General features: G+C 47.5%; 1 protein-coding gene across 1 annotated transcript; it reads right to left on the reverse strand.

The window, feature by feature from the left end:
• Positions 1-201: 201 nt before the first annotated feature.
• specc1la (sperm antigen with calponin homology and coiled-coil domains 1-like a) lies at positions 202-22,535 on the reverse strand. Its single transcript, XM_056419062.1, has 16 exons — positions 22,023-22,535; positions 16,294-16,456; positions 16,047-16,185; positions 14,306-15,960; positions 13,698-13,905; positions 13,470-13,543; positions 12,653-12,828; positions 12,190-12,353; positions 11,938-12,059; positions 11,048-11,138; positions 10,501-10,593; positions 10,245-10,398; positions 9,829-9,931; positions 4,874-4,990; positions 4,731-4,790; positions 202-3,876 (listed from the first exon to the last, which is right to left on the reverse strand). The coding sequence occupies exons 2-16, from the start codon at positions 16,417-16,419 to the stop codon at positions 3,787-3,789; spliced, it is 3,372 nt and encodes a 1,123-aa protein (XP_056275037.1). The 5' UTR covers positions 16,420-16,456; positions 22,023-22,535; the 3' UTR covers positions 202-3,786.
• Between the last annotated feature and the right edge of the window lie 160 nt (positions 22,536-22,695).

Raw genomic sequence — 22,695 nt, forward strand, 5'->3', positions numbered from 1 at the left:
CTTTCAAACACATAAAAAAGTTATCCATTGAAATGATCCTTCTTCTCCAGAGGCCGAGAGAGAGAATCCCACTGAGCGTGTGCAGAGTGAGTGTTTGCCCCCGTCACCCCCTGCTGTGAGTCACATCGAAAGGTTACACGGTGGCTATTCTGACCCTCAAGTTAAAACCACCTGCTGAGACAATAACGACAACAAACGAGGCTCTTTAAATAGTCCTTTATAAATATTGCTAGAAAAAATCAAGCAAAATAAAACCAGACAAAATTTGTCATTTTCGTTTATTTCTTACTGATTATCATCGTAGTGTGCACTTAATACTGTAGCTTAGTCCCTCTGCACACACAGACACGCACAAATACACACACACACATCTGTTCATTCAGCTTTACCCTTTCAAAGGGACCATTTCATCTCTGCGTGTAGTGTGACGAGAGAAAAACAAAACAATCCCACCAACAACAAAAATGCGGCATGGATTGTAAAGAAATAATTAAAAAAAGGCATCATGGAAACAAAAAGACAAACTAAAGCATGTTCAGTGGAATTCTCAGAGCATTTTCAAGTAAACACAAAGAAAAATAATTGAATTGCGATGACGTGGGGCCAATAAAGACCCAATGCACTGTTCACATTTGCTTTGCTCGTTGTAAAGCGACGCATGTCGGGTCCCAAACAGTCGGCCGTGTCCCCGGCGGCTGCACCCTGCGCAGCTGGAATGTGCCTCCAGCCGCCTGCTCTCTCATGTTCATCAATCACTCTTCATATCAGCACTCGCTGGACCTCGTAAAGTCCCAGGATCACTAAAGCGTGATCAAAAACACATTCCGCTTCCAGGATGGAGAGGCTTCAAATCTTTTCTGGAGCTCTCGAGACGTTTTCCCGGCGGGAGCGATAAAACGCGTGGGCCGGCGGCGGAACCGAGCGGAACGCCATAAAACGGTTGGCCGCCGACCCTCAGCAACGCGGCCTCACGGCACCGCCGTGGACAGAGAGCCGATGCTTTCAAATGTCATTTAATACCACGATCTCTCGCACACACAAAATAAAGAAACGGTTGTTGTGCGACATTAAATCACCGAAGCGGCCGTACACACCGCGTCCATGTGGCTCGGCAGGATGCGCTTCCAGACAGAGACGGCGAATGTTGTATCTGATGTTGCCTTGGAAACCAGCGGGCAGCTCCATCCGATCCCAATCGAAGCCGAGTGGCGTCGCCTTCGCCAGACGCGGTTGATGAGCATCGCTCAGTGTCGGCGCTCCTCGAGGGGCTCAAACAAGAAGGACCTGGTTCTGGTGACCGTCTCCACTCCGCGACCTCTTGCCCGGGGAGCAAAGGTAACCGCGGTTTTGAAATGTCACAGTTTCACTCGCAGGAGCCTCGGCTTCACCGTGAAGGCAGGAAGTTAGTGCGCAATACAAAAAGCGTATCTCAGTGCAGCTGCTTACTGTCTGTGTAATCAATTCATGGACACTGGGGACACAGACGAAGCAGCGACCCTCACGACGACGATCGGTAACCATGCTAAATAAATACAGTGAGCGTGGTATGGCACGATGAACACACAGCAGTCGGGCAGCAGGACATGGTGGCGCTTCACTTTAAATCCCCAGATTCAGCATTTTAAAACAGAATACATTTAATCATAAATGGCTTATCGTTTACTTGAAATGTAACTGGAAGCATGTAGAAGTGTTTATTAATGTCCACAACTATAATTCCTCCTGGGGACACCCATATGTGGAGGCTGCTCTATGAACAGATAAATAATGACAATATAGTGAAACACAGTTGTAATGATATAAATAAGTCTCGATAGGAGAAGTTATAACTGCTGACAGACTATGCATTGAACATTTAAAATGTCCTTAAAGCTACGTTACAGCTATAAACCATTAATTACATGCTTGTATATTGCTTGTAAACACAACATAAGGGGAGTTAAAGTGTCATGCACAACATTAATGTTGCCGACTGAAATCGCACAAACTATATGACGTTGTGCGCTACAAAGTATCTCGATAGTAACTGGAAGTCATGCTAGGAAATTCAAAAACTAGCCGCCTAACACCGCATCAGTATTAACACAAAGTAAGTAAACAGCACAATGAAATGTCCGATTACTTCTGCATATTTGGAGCTAGAAATTATGATAAATGTACAAGGAATAATTAAAGATTTTATGAAACAACCGTTTGCCGTCTTGCTGGGTGAAAGATGAGAAGATCGATATCACTCACTTCTGTGCGCTGAATGTGAAGCCAGAGCCAGCCGGTGACTAGCTTAGCTTAGCATTAGGACTGGGAACAGAGGGGACACGGCGACCCTGGGTTTGTACGGACACATCTGCCAACACACCTCTCTAAGGCGACTCTAGAACTCCAGAGACCATCACGAGAGGACATGTCGGTTAGTGAGAGGTTCCTGTGCTCGGCCAACCAGCTCCTCGTTCCAGACCAGCGACCATGAGAGTGGCATCAATCTTCTCACCCAACTCTCTGCAAGAAAGGGAATACTTGTATTTCTCCAATGAGATCAACTGTTCCTTTCATGCGCCGCCGCATTGACCTACAAAAGTGTGTCTTGACCTACGAATCTGTTTCTGCAAAATGTCCAAACACTGAAGCACATTTCTCCATCACGGAGTCTAGTTATCGAATTAAGACTCTCAGGCTGATCAGGTTTAAGGCTCTCTGATCCAAACACAGCGCACATGTCAATTAAACACATACTTCATCAAGAGACTAAATGCTATTCACTCATATTTTGGTTGTGATGAAATGATACCGCGTGCCTAGTGAAAGAAGTGCAGGGCGACACAATGCAAACACTGCTAGTGTTCGACTCCACACACACACACATCAGTCATCTTTTCGTGAAACAAGCATCATCAGAGTGCGTTAGTGCCGCTTTGTGTGTAGAAGTGTTGTAGAACTTGGTATATTCCTGTCAGTCATGATCCGCTGCTGATGCAGTAGCCGTCCGCAGCATCACTCCTGATAACCGATGAGTCAGAAATCGACAATCAAAAGGCCGTGAAACATATTAGGCAACAACTCCTGAGATCTTTAGCTTCACAAACTGTCGTGAAAAGACACCGCCTGCCTCTGGAGGGTTGGCACACCGGGAGAGCTCATATCCTGGTCTCCTGCATCGAAACTCACAGGCACTTTATCCCTCGGAAGAGAGAGAGAGAGGCACCTCGAACTGTAACGTCTGGAAGACTTTTAGAGTCGTCCGGGGAAATTCAAACGTCTCTGACCTTTGGGTTGTTATTCACAACCGAGGAAAGAAAGAAGAAGAAAAAAGCACGAGGACTAGTTATAAAAAAATGGCTGCTCTGGCAGAGTAGCAGGCTGAGAGTCAGATTTGCAGGAAACTAGGTTGAGGGTAACAGAATATTATTTGCCAAGTAAAGGCAGGTAGAAGGCACCGAGACCGGCTTCCTTTTATCATGCAGCTCCTTAACACGCAAAAGGGAATAAGATGATCGCTGGTCAGCTCGGACTTGGTTCACCAGCGTTACTTCTCATGGCTTTAGTGCAACAGCAGACGTACGGGCCAGTCCTCGGGAAACTCTCCACAAAGCACCCTCGACGCTGCATTGGAGGATGTGAACGTAGGAACTGTGTGGAGTCCACCGAGGTTCTGGTCTGCCTCTAGTGTTGCTGAATACCGACATGCAGCGTGACTGGATGTTTTGTGGTGGGGGGCGGGCAGTGAGGTATACCAGTTGTCCGTGGGTTTGAGAGGCTTGTGCTGCAGGATGGGTGGGTGAGATGGCGGAGTCAGGTCTCAAAGTACTTGTATATGGCCGTGACATAAGTCATGACGCTCTGCCAGTCCGGCCTCTCGGTGTGCACCATCTCGTTTATGTCCTGGAATACAGAAAGAAGCGGTTACTCACTGCTGAACGGAAGACGGGAATAAGTGCATTTCCCAAAAAGTCGTTTGGCTTAAAACCCTCCTGTTACCTTTATATTTACTAACATATTTTACCCTTTGGGTTCAATTTGACGCCAGCAATTAAAACCTCCAGAAAATTATTAGAATTAATATTGTTTTCCAAGTTTAAGTGTGAGGCACTTTATGTTTGTTTGTTGACTACCGAAAAACACCCGACATTAAAACATTGAATGGGGTCAAATTAATCCGAACACAACACAACATATATCGATTCGGGTCAAAAAATGACCCTAAACAAGGGGGTGTATATATTTTTGATCAAAAATTGACTAAAGCAAACAAACACAAGGGTTAAACACTTTGGGATCCGAACAAGGATGTAAAATAAAGCTCTGTGGATTTAAACAATGTCTCGCTGCACAGCGCAAGTTCTTAGCCACCGGTACTTTGGCGGTTGAATGAGGTTCAGGAGACCGAAAGCAGAACTGGAGAGGACACACTGAACAGTTAAAGAGAGTACTGTAGTTCCTCTTTGTTTAATGATAAGAATGTCACTATATTTACATTATGAGTAAGAGTAAGATATGAAAAAAAGACGGAAAAAATACAAACTCTAAACATGGGCAAAGAGAGAAAGACACGTGTTTCCTTAAACATTCCTCTGAGTTCATATGACGTCTAAATGAAGGCATTTCTTTGGACCCAAAGTTGTGTCTGGATTTTCTTCATATGTCTTCGTTACATTAGGAGTACAGTTTTTCCCCATCATTTTGGCTTCACTCCTATTCATCAGAATAAAGTCATTTCATTTCGGTATCAAGCTTACCAAAGTGCATTTGATGCCCACGCTCTCTGCAGCCTGGAAAGCTAACGTGAAGTTTCTCTTCTGAGAAAATAAGAGAGTCAAAGTCACACACACTCAGAGCGAGACTACGTCGAACACAGCGGCTCTCCCGGGGCTCTACTTGCCTTTTCCTGGCTGGTGAGCTCCTGGTAGGGGATGTGTGCAGGCAGGTAGGTGTGGAGCACAGCGCAGAAGGCCAGGCCGTCGTTCCAGCTGCTGCTGAAGTTTGTGATATCAATATTCTGAAAAACAAAAATGACGATCGTCCAATTCAACTTTGATTCAGGACTAAATCAATGGGACCCATTTTGTGGGCCAGGAACGAGTCAATAGGGCACAACATTTCATCCCAGGTCATGAATGTCACGGCCAGCATCAGAGCTTTCAATAACAATATGGTGACAATAAATTCAGCTGTCATGGGAGTCTTTAAAAATGATTTAACCACAGAGAACTGCAGCTTGATCTGTGGACAGACCTGGGGGGGTTTATATGACCTGTCAACAATACGCATTCATATCACATTTATCATCTTTTCCACCATCAACTGTCATCTGACCTTTGAGGGGCCGTAAATATGTGATCTTTAAAACCACTGAGGTGACACGCAACTAGAAAACACACGACTCAATGATTCAGAGAACGCCTCGTGATCTGGTCAGGTAGTTTAACTTGCAGGATGTGTGAAATGTTGCACACTTCCTGGAGAGGAACCCCGGTGCCATGGTAACCACGACCTATCTCGGTTAAAAAAGGGGTAAACAGCACTTCAGTCTGGCAAAAAGACTCTCGGCACAGCTGTGGCTTGTCATTTGAGCACCAGTCATTTCTAGGTTAAAGCTTTGACGTTTATTATCTATGCACACATCGAGCCACGTGATCTCGTACCGCAGTCAACAACGACACCATCACAGCAAAATACAAGGAAAGAGACAAAGTTATAATCCTTAAAATGTTAATGAACCCAAAGCACTGTTTATTTATTGTACTCATGTTCTGAATTTCTTCTGCACAAGGTTTGTACTTTTACTTAATTCTCTATATAGTAGGTTTAATTTTTAGTGGCGGAGTCCGTCATTCCCGTGCTGTCTTCTAATTTATGACCTAAATATGCACGAGGGGTTCGCAGGCAATGATGCTGCATGTAATCCATCTCTATCATGTTTCATTGCAACCCATCGATCTCAGCTCCACGGTTTACGGTTCTAAACCGTATCGGAGCCGTGGTGGTTTACTGCTCGTCAACCCAACATGTTCTTCTTCTGATACTTCTAATTAAAAAGCATTCAGAGAGTTCATGAAACAAGATGGAGCCAGAGGGCTGATAGTAAAAGAGTTACACTCCTCGCAAAAAGAATATTTGCATATTTTGCATGATTCATTCATTTCAACTAAGCACCCAAACAGACCTAAACATACAAAATATATCATAATACCATAAAATACACATTTATATCACCATGTTAACTTCCTGATGGCGCCGCGGACGGCCGCCTCGGTGTGTTGGTGCGCGATGTTTTTTGTTGTTTTCGTTTTAAATACTGTTTTCTGCTGTGATTCCCAGAGCTCTTTCACCAGAGAAGAGCTCATGAACATCAGGGGAACAACTCCAGCGGATTTATTTCCAACGTTTTTAACTTCTGTGGAGTTACTGGACATTTTTGTAAAAGGTGTGCTCACCTTCGCCCACGCGGTGAGATGCCGGCGGAGAGGGAAACGCTCAGGGGCGCTTATGCGGCTACGGAAACGGGATCTCGTACAGCGCTGCCGGGCATATTTCTCTCAACGTCCGCTCACTGTGCAACAAACTGGACGAACTCCAGCTGCTGGTGGGGAGAGACAGAGACTTCTCCTCATCCTCCGCCCTGTGTTTCACGGAATCATGGCTAAGTGGATCGATACCAGATTCTGCGCTCCAGCTCGCTGGCTTCCAGCTGTTCCGAGCGGACCGGGACACAGAGCTCTCCGGAAAAGCAAAGGGTGGAGGAATCTGCTTTTACCTCAACAACGGCTGGTGCAACGACGTAACGGTGATCCTACAGCACTGTTCGCCGGACCTGGAATCTTTTATCATTCACTGCAAACCCTTCTACTCCCCACGTGAGTTCGCTTCATTCATCCTGGCCGGAGTTTACATGCCGCCGCAGGGGAACGTGCACGAGGCACAGCGGACCCTCGCCGAACAGATACGGTGTGTGGAGCGGACCTTCCCGGACTCTTTAGTTATTGTACTCGGGGATTTTAACAAAGGAAACCTCAGCCACGAACTCCCTAAATATAGACAGTTAATAAAATGCCCTACTAGAGAGAAGAGCATTCTGGACCACTGCTACACAACAATCAGCAGGGCCTATCACGCCGTCCTCGAGCTGCACTGGGAAACTCTGACCACGTCATGGTTCATCTGATTCCTCATACAGGCAGAGACTAAAGCTCTGCAAACCTGTGGTGAGGAAGTTCAAGAAGTGGACCAGTGAGGCTCTGGAGGATCTACGGGCGTGCTTGGACTGTACTGACTGGGATGTCTTCAGGACTGCTACCAACAGCCTGGATGAGTACACAGAGGCTGTAACTTCCTACATCAGCTTCTGTGAGGACAGCTGTATTCCATCCAGCTCCAGGGTGAGTTATAACAACGACAAACCCTGGTTCACAGCGGAGCTCAGGAAGCTAAGACTGCAGAAGGACCAGGCATTCAGGAGTGGGGACAAGGACCTGTACACAGAGTCCAAATACAGGTTTAGCAAGGCGGTGAGAGATGCTAAACGTCTGTACTCTGAGAAACTGCAACAGCAGCTCTCAGCAAACGACTCTGCTTCTGTCTGGAGAGGGCTCAGGCAGATCACCAACTACAAGCCCAAATCACCCCACTCCATGAACAATGTGCTTCTGGCAGACGAGCTAAATGAGTTCTACTGCCGCTTTGAAAGACAATGGAGCAGTCCTGAGACCATCCCCCACAGCCCCATCAACAAGCCACAGACCATCAGCCCACCCTCCCCCAGCCCATCAGGGGCTCACACCTCTGGAGCACCCTCCATCAACTCAGCGACGTCTCCCGTCATCCTGGAGAGAGCGTCAATAGGCTGTTCAAAAGCAGAACCAGCGCAAAGCAGCGGGCCCGGACTCCGTCTCCCCCTCCACCCTGAAGCACTGTGCTGACCAGCTGTCTCCGGTGTTCACCGACATCTTCAACACCTCTCTGGAGACATGCCACATTCCAGCCTGCTTCAAGGCCTCCACCATCATCCCCGTCCCCAAAAAACCCAAGATCACAGGACTCAATGACTACAGGCCCATCGCCCTGACCTCTGTGGTCATGAAGTCCTTTGAACGCTTGGTCCTGTCACACCTCAAGACCATCACCGACCCACTCCTGGACCCACTGCAGTTCGCCTACAGAGCCAACAGGTCTGTAGACGATGCAGTCAACATGGCCCTTCACTACATCCTCCAGCATCTGGACTCCCCAGGAACCTACGCCAGGATCCTGTTTGTGGACTTCAGCTCTGCTTTCAATACAATCATCCCGTCCCTGCTGCAGGACAAGCTCTCCCAGCTGCACGTGCCCGACTCCACCTGCAGGTGGATCACAGACTTCCTGACCGACAGGAAGCAGCACGTGAGGCTGGGGAAACACGTCTCAGGCTCCCGGACCACCAGCACAGGTTCCCCAAGGCTGTGTTCTCTCCACTCTGCTGTTCTCCCTGTACACCAACAGCTGCACCTCCAGTCACCAGTCCGTCAAGCTCCTAAAGTTCGCGGATGACACCACCCTCATTGGACTCATCTCTGGTGGGGACGAGACCGCCTACAGGTGGGAGACTGACCACCTGGTGACCTGGTGCAGCCAGAACAACCTGGAGCTCAACGCTCTGAAGACAGTGGAGATGGTTGTGGATTTCAGGAGGAATGCAGCCCCACCCCCCCTCTCATCCTGTGTGACTCCCCCGTCGACGCTGTGGAGTCCTTCCGCTTCCTGGGCTCCATCATCTCCCAGGACCTCAAGTGGGAGCTGAACATCCGCTCCATCACCAAGAAGGCCCAGCAGAGGATGTTCTTCCTGAGGCAGCTGAGGAAATTCAACCTGCCAGGAGAATGATGGTACAATTCTACACGGCCATCGTTGAGTCCATCATCTGCTCCTCCATCACCGTCTGGCACCCTGCAGCCACAGCCAAAGACAAGCGCAGGCTGCAGAGCATCATCCGCTCGGCCGAGAGGGTTATCGGCTGCAATCTGCCTTCCTCCAGGTCCTGTTCACTTCCAGGTCACTGAAGCGGGCCAGAAAGATTGTCGCTGACCCTCCCACCCTGGACACTCCTGTTCGAGTCCCTCCTCGGGAGGAGGCTGCGTCCATCAGGACAAAGACCACCCGCCACACCAAAAGTTTTTTCCCGTCGGCAGTCGGGCTCATCAATGGAACCCGGACTGACTGACTGTCACCCCCAGGACTACCACCTCTTCTTCCTCCTTCTTCCCGCTCCTTCCTCTTCCTCCTCCTCACTCCTCCTCCCTCCTCCTTCTTCTTCTTCCCTCCTCCACACACGTCACTTTAACATGCACTTTAACTAAAACACACCACTTGAAGCACACACCCAAACACTTCACATTATTTGTTGTCTTTCTGTCGTGTTGATTGTTGTTTGTTTTGTCATGTCCAAATGTTGCACCTTCCACCAAAAAAAATTCCTCGTTTGTTTGTGAAAACATTCCTGGCAATAAAACTGTTTCTGATTCTGATTCTGATTCTGATTCTGATATTTGATCCAGGGAACTTCATCTGGCCATGAAGGAATGAATGACCTTTCTTTTATTTAGCATAGCCTTCTTCTGTAGTCACCGCGTGAATTCTTCAGAACCAACCACCGCTGACTCAACACTTCAAGCGGTTAATCAGTCTTCACAGAGCTCCCTCTGGAGCCACAAAAGGCTTTATACAACCGTCTTTCACTCCCCACCTCCAGTAAACACACCGTTCGCTATGCTTGTTACTTAACGCCAGCTTCTTGCCGACATACTGGAGAAGCAGTCTAGAAACGTCATGGGGATGGGACCACGGTGCCTCTGAGTGACCTACCTGATAACCCTCAGTCTTCTTCTGGCACCACTTCAGTAAAGCATTTCTCTTGGAGCCCCCGTACTCTCTGGCCAGAGCCGACAGCGGGTCCTTCCTCTCTTCTCTGGAACGGTCACACAGAAGACACATGTGAGCAAACACAGTAGAGATGTACTATGTCAGTGAGGCGACCGGGTTACATGGTAAGGAGGGAAGCCGTTCTGGGTGATGTGCGTGGTGTCAGGTGACCAATCATCACAACTACGGTATGAAGAGGTAACGCCACACAGGCAACTGACAGATGAACATCACAGATGAGGAAGCAAATAGACCTTAAACCGGTGTGAGCGACATTTGCAGGATTCCAGGTAAATAAACGCCACCCAGCTCTATCATATGAGTACTACATACAGGTGAAGTGGCCCAGCAGGTGGTACCTTAGGCGGCTGCGTGCTGTGGGGGTGATGGAGGCGGTAGGGGAGGAGGACAGGGAGAGCGGGGAGGAGGCAGCACTCATAGCCATCAGGGAGGTTGAGGAGGAATCTGGAGCAGACATGTCCCTCTTTATCTCCTCACTGCTCCGGCGGGACACTGCTCAGGAGGGGGGACACAATATAAGACGGTTATCCTAAACTAAACTATTGACTGCGTTGGTTTAAAATAAGTTGATATAACTTAGCGAGCATCTCTGACCTGATATAGTCTTGGTGGAGTCCATGTTGGAGACCCGCTGCTGGTGGACGGACGGAGGTCGGCTAGCGGATGTTCCCCTGAGGAGGTGCTCAGCTGTGGACACATCACAGTATTTACATCACATTTAGTGTTTCTATCAGGGACTTATTCTGAAATGAGATTACAGGGTCAATAAAGAGCCACATTCCAGCCCCACCGAGCTCAGGAAATACCACCGAACGAGGCGCCCTCTGTCTGCGAGAAAACAATAACTCCGGAAACAAAAATGGAACATCGGAGGCTATGGCCGAGTCTGCACGTTCGCATAAAACACTTGAACTCATTACTGGTGAGAATGAACTGTGGGAAACTCTACATTACGTGGTGGCTCATCTCTTCCCTCTTATCATCCACTCCAGTGTTTTGATTAACTCAAACATGAAGTCAACATACAGTGGGGGGGACTCCGGCGTTCCCTGTGTGTGGCCTTCATTTAACAGCACGCTACTCTGCCCTCTTACGGCGCATGTAGGGTGACTGTAAATGGTCGCTGTGACGACCGACTCACCTGGCATGGTGATGTCCGTGTAGCTGGGCCTCTTATCGCTCAGGGAGGAGAGCGGCTTGGCTGCTGACATGGAGCCCGTTATGGAGTGTCTCTGAAAGAGCAAAAACAACGACAGCTTTCTCATTGCGCATGCATTCACAGGACAAACTGGTAATTATGGGTGTTTTGACATATTGTGGTTAGTTCACCTACAAGTCACATACTCCGACATATAATGTGTGCTCACAGTGTGAACAGATAGTTATTTGGACCGATTTAGAAGAATTTTGATGATTACTGCTTCATCGTATCCAATACTTATTTACATGAGTTTTAATAAACAAAATAATAGTTCTAGAAAAAGTGAATAAGAATGAGTGGGCTGTATATTAACATCTGAGATAGTATGCTGTGGTCACATGTGGCATACTAAAAGTACTCCTGAAGCACTGGGTCAATAAAAAACAACAAATTTAAAGAGGTCAGGGTGTGTCGCACTTGTTTACACAGCTCACTCACTCCCCACTCAGCAGAACCACTCACAATAAACGCTTTAATGAGCAAGGACACACTGTAATACACAATATAATAATCATTTTGGTCTTCATTTAAGAGGGTTTGATCCGGCGAACCTGCCGATAAAACTTCCAGCTGTTCTTTGCAAACCCACTCTTGCTTCATGTTAGTTTTTGTTTCAGTCAGTTATAGTTTGACTTATGTTCATGTCTTTTGAAATCATGTTGTTTGTTCATGGGTTTTCCATGGTACGTAGTTTTTTAATGCCGTCTAGTGAAGCCAAAGGCATTTTTTCACACTGCGCTCAATAAAGTTTCTAAGTAACTAAAAGGTCCTACATGTGAAAGGTATTCACACCGCAGCAGCAAGTGCACGTCAAGCCTTTCCTCCTGTACCTGAATGGGTGAAACAGCAGCTGCTGGGGGCGTCTTCATGGGACTGGGGCTGAGGGGGGTGCGTGGTATTGGAGAGGCCGCGGCGGTTGGCGTCACTGAGGGACTCCCATTGGTAGGTGGACCTGAGTTAAGAGTGAAAAGGAGCAAACGCAGCTCCGTTTAGACTTGAGGGGCCAAACGCACTCCTGATGGCATGGCCTGTGACAAAAGTTCCTTCTGTGTGGACGAGCTCATGTTTCGGTCGTGTAGTACCTTGGGAGGCATTGTCGAAGCTCTTGATGAGTGTCTTGACGGTGGGCGAGGGCTCTGAGGAGGTGGAGGACCGCCGGCTGAGACCCATCCCTTGTCTGAGAGCAGCCAGGTCCCTCTCCACTGCATTCATGTAGTTATACACTCGGCCTCGCTCCTCGTCCTGCCTGGGGAGACACAGTGATCTGCTCAGCATGTACACGCACAACTCCGATGCTGTCAATTTCTATATCATGGCTGGGGGATGGATCTAATTAAGGGGTTTATATCATGTTGTATTATGTAAAAGGAAATTTTTCAACTGTGGGATTACTGCAAAGATAAATGGATGCAAACCTTGTAACCGAGCACCCGGAATCATAACGCAAGCAAAAATAGATGTTCCCTCATTTGTTTTACGAACACAAGACAGACGATGTCAGCGAGACCGCTGGAGCTCGTCCAGGCGTCTCTCCGTGGGTCTTACTTGCGGCTCTTGACCTCGTCCAGCTCCTTGCACAGCTTCTCGTTCTTCTCCTGGTTTTCCTGCAGCCGGCGCCGCAGATCTCCAATCTCCTCCTGGGCTTCAGACTTGATGTCATTAGCAATGACGACAGCAGTCTGCAGATCGGCCTGGAACTGACGCCACTCCATTGATTCCTCCTGCACACACACACACACACACACAGAGTTAGAGTTTAGAAATAGCTATAAAATAATAAATAACAAAACATCTTGATGGCTGCAGTATAGGTCATAAAGCTCCCCCATGTTAGCTGATGTGACTTGATAAAGTACATGTCAAATACATTTTCCCGATGGTGGTTCCTGTCATTTAAGAGACTATAGAAAATTCTTTATACATTACGTAAATGTATTCGAGATATTATGGTTAATTTGTGTCTTTCTAGCTAAACAGCAAGTAAAGCAACAAGGTGGTTCTCACGCTGTGAAGGCGTGGCCGTGCTTGTGATTGGGTTCGTCAGGTGTATGGGCGGGGCCTTGATAGTGTGGCTCCACCCCCTAATCACTACTGCGCAAACTTTGGCTCCAAATAATGTCGCCAGCGCAAAATGGTAGCGGCAAAATCTGTAATATTTTGGTGTTGCATTTGTTCAATGGGAGGAAGTGGAGATGCGTCGTAAAACCTGGACTGTATGTAAATACAGTCCAGGTTTTACCCAGAGTCAACATACTCGTACCGACCGAAAATTGCTGCAGTTTCATGTCTTCCTTTCTCCCAGTGAAGGAATCCTATTTGACCCGAGACTGCCCTCCTCACTACACCTCTGCAGCACTCTCACCCTCAGTCTGCGGTGAAGAATCTTAATCTCCCTCTCCATGTCGTGCTTCTGGTCCTGCAGCTTCTTCACCGAGTCTGAAACAGTACCACGAGTGTTACTTTTGAGATACGACACGTGATGCATCGTCATTGGTTCTCTGAATGATGACTGGCCGCCTGCTCCAGCAAACGAGAGGGCCTATAAACCAGTCTAGCCAGTTCGGACCATGAGTTCACACCGTCCGCTTACTCTCGAGGTCTGTGATGATGAGGTTGTCGTGGAGTTTCAGAGCTCGGTGCTGCTCCACCTCATCCTCGAGCTCAAAGATGGTTTCCTTCATGTCCACGATCTCAGTCTCCTTCTCCTGCAGCTCCAAGCGCTGCTTCTCCAGTATGCGCTCCTGCTCGGCCATCTGCTGCTGCACCTGCTCCTGGAAGTGTCTGTACTCCCTGTCCAGCTGCACACACACACACAAACACAGGAAGAGTTGTATCGTTCATTTCATTAACAAGCCAATAATTAATTGGCTGACTAATGTGCAACAAAGCTGCAGCAGTGTCATGCAGTTATTTATAGAGATGTATTGTGCACAGTGTGTGTGTGTGTGTTAATTACATCCTCTCACTCGTGTTATGTTGGTGAGGTACTAACAGGAAGGTAGACTCTGGAGACCTGGATGCTGAATCTGTGACATGTTCAAGGTCAAATCTGGCTCTGCTCCATAGGCAATTAAACTCAGTCCCATCTTGGCCAAACACTTACATTTAGCATCTCATGGCTTCAAGAAATTGATGCCCTACACACGGTTTCCTGTAAGAGCCCGAGATTTGAAATCTCTTTAACTTCTTTAAACTAACCTTACTGAAACTCTCCTGTAGCCGAGTGAGTTCACTGTGGGCTTGTTCCAGCTCCTTCTGCAGCTTCGCCGCCTTGGCCTCCGCCTCCTCTTTCCCCTGACGTACTCCTTCCAGCAGTTGGCAGATGTCATTTTTATCCCCGGCCGTGTGAAGGGAGTACAACTCGGCCACCCTCTGCCTCTCCTGGTCCAGCTGGTTCCTGCAGCGGCTCAGCTCCGCCTGGTCACAACTCACCGCCGCCTTGTACTCTTCCAGCGCGGCCCCCATGGCGGCTCGGCCCTGTCTCTCCGAGTCCATGATGCGCTCCATCTGGTGGTTCCGCTCCTTCAGCGCTCCGATCATCTCTTGGGCCTCGGCGTTGTCCTGCTCCGCCATCTTCAGAGTGTTCGACAGGTGCTGCTGAACCCCGAGCAGCTGCTCCCTCTCGAAGCGGGCGTTGTCTGCCAGGTCTCCGTAGCGCTGCTCCAGCTCCATGTAGCGGCCGCTCTTGATGTCCTCCTCTAGTCCGTACGACACATGATGGTCGTCCAGCAGGGAGCGCAGGTACTCGATCTGCCGACCGTACAGCTCCAGCTTGTCGCTCTGCTGACACAGGGAGTCCATGAGGATCCCCTTCTCTTCACCGAGCCGCTCGTTCTCTCCATTCAGCTCCTGGGTGATCTGCTGCAGGTCGGACAGCTCCTGCAACGTGGCCTGGAGCTCCTCGGCGGTGCTGTGCTGGTTCTCCTCCATCTGGTGGATGCGCTCCGTCAGACAGGCCACTGACACCTCGCCGGCATTGGTGCCGCTGCCCCTGCGCGAGCGCTCCCTGCTGGGCGCGCACTCCGATTCGGATGACGAGGAGGCTCCGGAGGGCGCGTCCAGAGCGTCGTCGCTGGAGGTGACGGCCTGGTAGACCTCGCTCGATTCGCTGTCCAGGTTGTCCGCCGACCCTCCGAGCTGGTGTCCTGTGAGCAGGTCCTCCAGGGAGCCGGGGGCTGAGCCTTCCACTGAGGAGGTCAGCGTACCCGTTCCTCCGCCATCACTCTGCCCACTGCCCGCGGCCAGGTCCGGACTCAGGGAGGCGTAGTTGAAAAGCTTGTCAGAGGCATCCAGCCTCTGCTCCAGGGAGAAGCCGAGCGCATTGAGTCGGTCTTTTAGCATTCGGTTCTCACTCTTCAGCAGGTTGAGCTCCACCCTGATGGCCTGGTTCTGCTCTTGTAGGAGAATCAGAGTGGACTCCACGTCTGCTGCCGTGATGGCAGAAACCAGAGGCTTCTCCACCTCCTCCTCCTCTTCCTCCTCTTCCTCCCCAGCTTCTTCCTGCTGCGGCGCTTCCTTCCCTCCCAAGCCAAGCTGGGACCTCATGTCCCTCAGCTCACTGCGAAGGTGGATGATCTCCACATCTTTGCTTTTAGCCAAACCCACCAGGTCTTTCACTTTGGTCTCCAGAGCCACCTTATCACTGATCTGGCCATCGGATCTGGACTTGCTCATACGGCCATCAGACTCGGGCAGGAGCTGGCCACGAGAGCGCTTCCCTGATGCGGCGTCCCCCGCTGCAGTCCCTGATACCAACTGCTTCTTATTGGCTGAGGTCCTGGATGTCCGGAGACGGTCTCGTGATGAATTTGGCTCCTTGGAAATGGAAGAGGTCGTCCGCTTGGATGAAGCACCTGGCGAGAGAGAAGAAGGTCAGCTTTACATTTTCAGTATAACAACTTACGAAAGATAAAACTCCTATGTAGGCATGGAATATTACCCGATGTTGGCTTTGGCTTGCTGTCTATGTTACTAGCATTAGTCCCAATGGAGGCAGTCCTCTTGGTCTTGTTGACAGCATTATTTGATGCAGGATTCCCTCCGGTCATCGCTGCTAAAAGGTCATCATTGCTTTTCACCTGAAAGCGCACAAAAACAAAACAATAAACGAACATACAAACGAAGAAAGAAAGAAAAATAAAATAAAATTCATACCTGCATTCAGTCCGTCACGTGAGGAGTCTTACCTTAGACAGCGGGGCAGCGGTGCTGGTCTTGGCGGCAGGCTTTCCGGACCCAGAGGTCACCGTGGCCTCCGCCTTCCCTCGATCTCCGCTCACCTTACCCACCGCTGGCCGGACCGACTTCTTCATTCTGAGCTCTCTGACGCCGATACATTTACAGCTCAATCTGCGCACAGAGGAGGGAGGAGAAAGGTAATGTATGTCAGTGCGCAGAGTGAGAGCTCCAGTTTTCCACGGAAGAGGAATTCCTTCCACGGAGGCAATTCCCTTAACACTAGAAAACACTGCGACCACACCGAATAGCTGAGCACTTGCAGAAAACCTGTTTCTGTCTGACGTCTCTGTGGTTTATTCTAGATAGTTGGTGTTTGGGCGGTCGTGGATATTCATATGCTTATTCTTCCCTATAAAGACTAGTTAGTGTTCATCTTGCAGTTTAAACCTTTTAATGAGACGATGGACATGCGTGTGGTGCTCGATTAGTGAAATAATGTTTCTCTTTACTGCAGTTACATATCGTAGCTGTTGAAACGGCTTTAGGGGCCGATTCAGGAATCTGAGGCGGACGTTGAAATAGAGACTTTCAAAAAGCCATCCGATATCTCCACTAGATGGCTCTCGTGTCTTTGTGATGGTTCCGGCAGTTCAGAGTTTCACTCGCCTGTCAACTGCATCAAGGACCGCACCACGAGAGGCTCATCTGTGTGGGTGGTTTGCTGCCGTCTACACGCCTGTCTGCTAATGCTAACTAAGGAGCAGAGATTTTCTATCTTTTTCTTGTGCAGAATGATCATCAGCAGAGCCCCAAAAAAGGAAAAAAGTCGATTCCTTCACAGATCAAAGTGAAAGCTGCAGTCATATCTCGCGAGCCAGAAGAAAATGTGAGCGTGTTCCTGGGCAACCCGTCTGATGCCAGTTCACAATGACTGTTGCTCTATTTAACCAACTGCACAACCCAGAAAAGATTACCAAGAACTATTTAATTGGAACACATTCTTGAGCGTAATCTGGTGAGCTGCCTTGTGCATTGTTGCAAAAATGTGGCATGAATTAATGGCAAAAATATGCCCTCAAACTATTTCAAATGAAGCACCTAGAATTATGCTGGATTTATCTGATGCGTTTTTTTGTTTCTGCCAATAAAAGGCAGAGAAAATGTCTGGAACCGAAAAAAAATTGGGGGTATTGTTCGCATGTTGCGTCCAGGTCCAAGGAGAACCTGACGTGATGCCACGAGAGCAAGAAAAGTGATTTGGGACACAGCTGGAGACAAAGAGTAAGTACTTTAGCACAGATTTGGAGCTCTTCGGCTTGAAGGAAAGTGTGAGAAGAAGTTATTTATTGTGCAGAGCAGCACAGCAACAATCTAGTCGAGTCGGTTTTTCCCCCCGAGCAGAGGTTTATTGTTCTGATATGTAAATACATATAATGAGAAATCAGCAGTTCAACAGACTTTAAACAGAACACTGTGAGAAGCTGACCGATATGTTGTACCAAGAGCACAAATGTTTAGACAATACACAGACGGAAACGATTCCATGCGTCTTAGAGAAATAAATACACACCGCAAAAATAAATAAATATTTAGGATCTGATACAGGGGGAGATCGGCACACAATGGCTTACATACATTGTCAACTTTCTCTCCCCTCATACTTGTAACCTGCATTAAACCACAACTGCACTTTGTTCAAAAACAAATACTTGACTAATAGATTTCAGCTGCGTTTCCTTGGTACAGATGATACTTTAAATCTGTCATCCTGCACCAAACCTTCCACTCTGAGCCGACTTGCTTGCGATTTCATTTCCTTCTGCCGAGATGCTATTTATTTGGCTTAATGTTCCCGTCGGGGCCTCCGGTGACGTAGATGCCGAGAAGTGTTTAGCTTCACCGAATTAATTTGACCAGACAACAAAGAAACACAGCCCGAGCCTTTAGGAAGAGTTAGGAGGAGTTTGATTGGACTCAAAGATAAAAAATAGGACTCTTTCGAGTTGCAGCACCATGAATCGTTACTCAAACACGCTGACTGTTTTTACTTCTTACAGCCATGAAATACAGGTCAGCTGCCAGTTAACCAGAGACAGTTATGTGTAAGTTCAGCAAACAAAAGAAACAATCTTCTCCGCCTCGTGGGGAGGAAAAGGCAACTAATGTGTCTCAGCTGGTAGACTTCAGTGGCTGAAACAGACCTGTACCGCAGGCTTACGCTCCGGACACAAACGCAACGTTCAGAGTGTACTTTGAAGCAAATGTGTTTACATCTGCAACCTCTTTGACCACTCGTGATTACAAAATAACATCTACGTTAACACCGTGCATCTTACCCCAGTCAGTAGCTTTTGTTGGGTTACGATCTACACCTCCACAGGCAACGCCTCATTTTGAAGCTTTCTGTTGTGGCCATACTTTGAAAACATGCATTTTTGCATGTCTGAACAGGTCCCGCTACATGTTACCCAGACCTGGACTTTGTATGTTGACAGGTTATCTTAAATTATATACACCCGGTGAAGCAATACATAAACATCTGTGAAGCTTCTGTTGTCTGGCCAGCACTTCTCCAGTCCTGCTGTGCATGTCTTCTTACTTATTTGAGGGGTACGAGGGAAGAAAGACAATTCTAAATGTGTATCAGCACCAATGCAGCTGCTGAACTCACACGCCACCAAGCTGTCCTGAAGCTGCAGGACAATCAATCACACTGGGCTCACTTTAAACTATATTATGACCCTTCTACATAATACTCCCCAGCCTTATCTGCACACCTAACTCTGTACTGACTGCAGATGCATGAATTTATTCATAAAACCTACGTTTGACAGGGAGTTTTCCCAGAGTACTGATGTGCAGTCCACAACTACTGCAGCCAGTTTTCTGAAGAAGTGAATGCGTGTCAAAGCAGATGTCTGAAGCAGAGAGCAGCTAGCTGAAGGCAGATCTCTTTTCATTGGATCTGAAGAGACATGGGGGACCAAAGTGGACCAAAAGTGCAGCTAAATGGGGTCGAAGCAGCTGCCTTTCCTTTCACTCTCTCACTCGGCAAATTTGCAGCAAAAGGGTGTGTGTGTCCCCGTGTGTGTACCTCAAAAATCTTTAAAACAATAACTAAAATACACATAGCAATGCATTCATACACACCAGCCTGTCAGACTGACTTGGTATAATCGTAAGAATGTAGTCTGAAAGGGTTGTTTCCCTCACACCAACATCTGTGATGAATCACACCGTATCGAAAACAATGCCGGTTCTGTGATGCTGAAAACTATTTTCTTGGGTGAGTTCATGAGGTGATGATGCATTACGGTTTTAATATAGCTAACATATTTCACAAACAAAGAATAAAAGGTGTGTCTACCACCAGCAGACATTTTCTTCAATATTAGCTTGCTGCATAAACCTTTTGAGGAGGAATACAAATTCTGGGTACATATCAGCAACTACAAGTACAGGATTATTTTAAATGTAAGAATTTTGCCTATTACATATTGAAAAAAGGGCCATCATTATTCATGCTATTAGAGCTGAAAAGTGGTCAGAATTAAATAGCGCAGAATAAACAGAATGTACATGTGCAGCACCTCGACTCGTGAAGCGCTCTGTGCTGCGGTATGTAAGCTGCTCCGTGATAAGCCAGAAGCCAATCACACTTATCCTGATTCAAATTAAATAGAGCTACAGTATTCAATGTCAGTGTTAGTGAATGCAATGGATCTGATCCAAGGCTAACCAAAGGAACAAGTGTGTGTCGTGTTCCTTTACAGGCAGCTGAACAAAGCACGAGACGGAGGAGGCAGAAGAAACAGCCGGGTCGAGTCTGGGACGATAAAGAGGTGGGGGTCGCAGTGGTCGAGTAACTCATTAATACCTCTTCCTTATTCATGCTTTAACTGCGGGGAGGCACTTCCTTGCCATAACAGCAGTTTCCTGTGGTGGCGTCTCCCGTAAAAAGAAAAACTAAAAAGGGTGGCTGTGTGTACAAGGACAAGCAGGCACCAGTCTGCCTGAGACAGAGCAGACACTGTCAAGCCTTGAATTTAATTCTATAATAATATGCCTCACTATTAATACACAAGCCTGGAATGCAATTAAATAAGCCGTTTTTTATGACATACATTAACATTAATATTTGTAAAGCTAAAGAATGTATTGAGCTGTGGCGTGTGACCATTCACCTTTCACTTCATTAACATTACAGTAGGCCCCGCCTAAAACAACTAATTTAATCCACTTTAATACATTTAACCAAACTACACATGGGTTTGATCCTGACCCATTAGGTTGTCCTGGAAACACATTTATACATGTATCCTCACTTCAGGGGCAAAGCTCCTGAAACTGGAGAGTTTCCCCCAAAATGTTATCTAAAAGCAAAGCAATGGTGAGGCAGAGCCAAGGAGTGTCTCATAAGTCAGATGTCCAAGACATTGATTTAAAGAGGCTGTGAAACATGGCTCTTCCAGGAAAGTTGGGAAACATCTGTGGTCAAAAAGGGGAGATGATCGAAATGAAGTGAGCTTGAGAGAGAGGAGGATTTAGTTCGATACTCACAGAGGCAACAGCTCTGCAACAGTATGCCCTTTTGGCCGAGCCACAAGGCACTGACAGGCTGCATCATCAGGTCACTGTTGACTCGTCTCAGGGGGATGGCACATTTGCATTGTTCTGGACCACACCTCCATTAGCAGCCGCACGTTAGCCCAGAGAGTGTCATGCAACCACACAGGCGCATACTTCCACCAACTAAAACTTTGAGATAAATACAACTGACCCACTATGTGGAGTGAGCAGACGCCGGTTAAATTATGTTAAAGACAACATATCAACTTTAAAACAAGGAGATAACCCCAGCTAGCTGGTTAGCTATTTGGTCAGGCACGCAGGGAATGTCAGTAATTTCACATCCCGTTTGGCCGCAGGCCTTCAAAACAAAAGCACAACGCTAGACACGTAAGCACAACCATTTAACCACTTTTCAAGACCCTGAAACTCAGATGGAGCAAGATAATATACCTAGAGTGGAAGTAGCTAGAGATATAACATATTATATAAAGTATAGTAGAAGTAATATGGTTTTGTACTACAGGTAGTACTAGTCAAGAAGATACTTCCAATTTACTATACAGAGGCCAAGGGTCCAAAGCCCTTTATTTTTTAAATATTTATCTCCAAGTAACGTACGCCTTGTCAATATGTGCAAAGTAATAAGATAGCCAACATAGAAATGTATCATTTAACTGATTTAATTAAAACCATTGTCGAGAACAAAAGCTTTGTGACACATTTACAATCAACACAACCACCGCAGTTAAACGTAAATCGCCTTTATATCAGGGTAAAAAAAGCTCCTAGTTGTGTTTTACCACATTTACGTAAATGCACGACACGGAGGCAGCATGTCAACACTTTACGACTTATTGTGAAATAGTTGTTCGTGTATATCCAGCTGATTTCTACCAGCTTGACAGCCGACCCAAAATATGGTTTGATGGTGATTAAAACCACAATTGTTCGCCATTTAACACAAACCAAGGAACTCCGCGAGTCTCCGAGACCAACGGAACGTAAACTGACAGAACGTAACGGTTAAAAGTCAGTTGATTCACCTCAGCTGTCAGCAAGCAACGGCAAAGCTACGGTTGCTCATGCTAACGGTGGGCTAACGGCGTTAGCACAGCCGGTAAAAAAAGACAGCGCTGTGTCAAGTTAGAAGATGAAATATGCAAACCTGAAGGTTCTCCTAACTTCTCTTTTTCGATACGCTGATGAACGCCCGATAGCTCTTCATTTTCCGGCGGCCAACAGTTCGCTTAATTCCCAACTTCACACGGCAGGCAGCATCGGTTTCATGTGTCAGTTTCTTTCTGTTGGCAGCAGCAGCCGGGGTGAGCCTCTCTCTCCCCCTCCCCTGGTTGCATCATCTCAGCATCACCCTCCGTGGAGGGGAGAGAAGAGGGGGGGGGGGGGCGCACTTTACTGCCTCCGGGACGTCTCAGTATCCAACGGGTCGTTTTGGGGTTTACCAGATGACTCCAGGCTGCAGACCTTTGGCACAACGCCTCTCTTCAACAGTCTACTGCAGCTTCACACCCTCTGCATTCCGAGTGTTGCCCCCCAGTTACTCAATATACCTGATCAGTGGTATCTGCGGATTATCCCATCTAAAGTTGTGATAAATCCCTCTCAATACCTCTAAAATATACCTTAAATGTAAAACAAAAAAAAGGGTTGTATATGAATAAATCCCGTTTTTGTGTGTTAACAATTACTTTTTTTGGTGGTTGCTCAATGATAAATTGAAAGTATACCTTTACTGTACTGTTCCATTTTTGAAAATGTCTGGATTAAACAGGTCATGCACATTCCCGGGGACCACCGAAGCCCGGACACAGTGAATGTGT

The sequence above is a fragment of the Pseudoliparis swirei genome, chromosome 7, assembly GCF_029220125.1.
Source record: "Pseudoliparis swirei isolate HS2019 ecotype Mariana Trench chromosome 7, NWPU_hadal_v1, whole genome shotgun sequence".
NCBI classification, from domain to species: Eukaryota; Metazoa; Chordata; class Actinopteri; order Perciformes; family Liparidae; genus Pseudoliparis; species Pseudoliparis swirei.

Excerpts from the sequence above, each read along its gene's own strand:
- specc1la (XM_056419062.1), bottom strand. The coding sequence starts at position 16,419 with ATGAAGAAGTCGGTCCGGCCAGCGGTGGGTAAGGTGAGCGGAGATCGA. Across the intron at positions 12,060-12,189 it reads CTTCGACAATGCCTCCCAAG|GTCCACCTACCAATGGGAGT; the intron begins GTACTACACGAC and ends CTCTTAACTCAG. Across the intron at positions 4,791-4,873 it reads AGCTCACCAGCCAGGAAAAG|AAGAGAAACTTCACGTTAGC; the intron begins GCAAGTAGAGCC and ends TTATTTTCTCAG.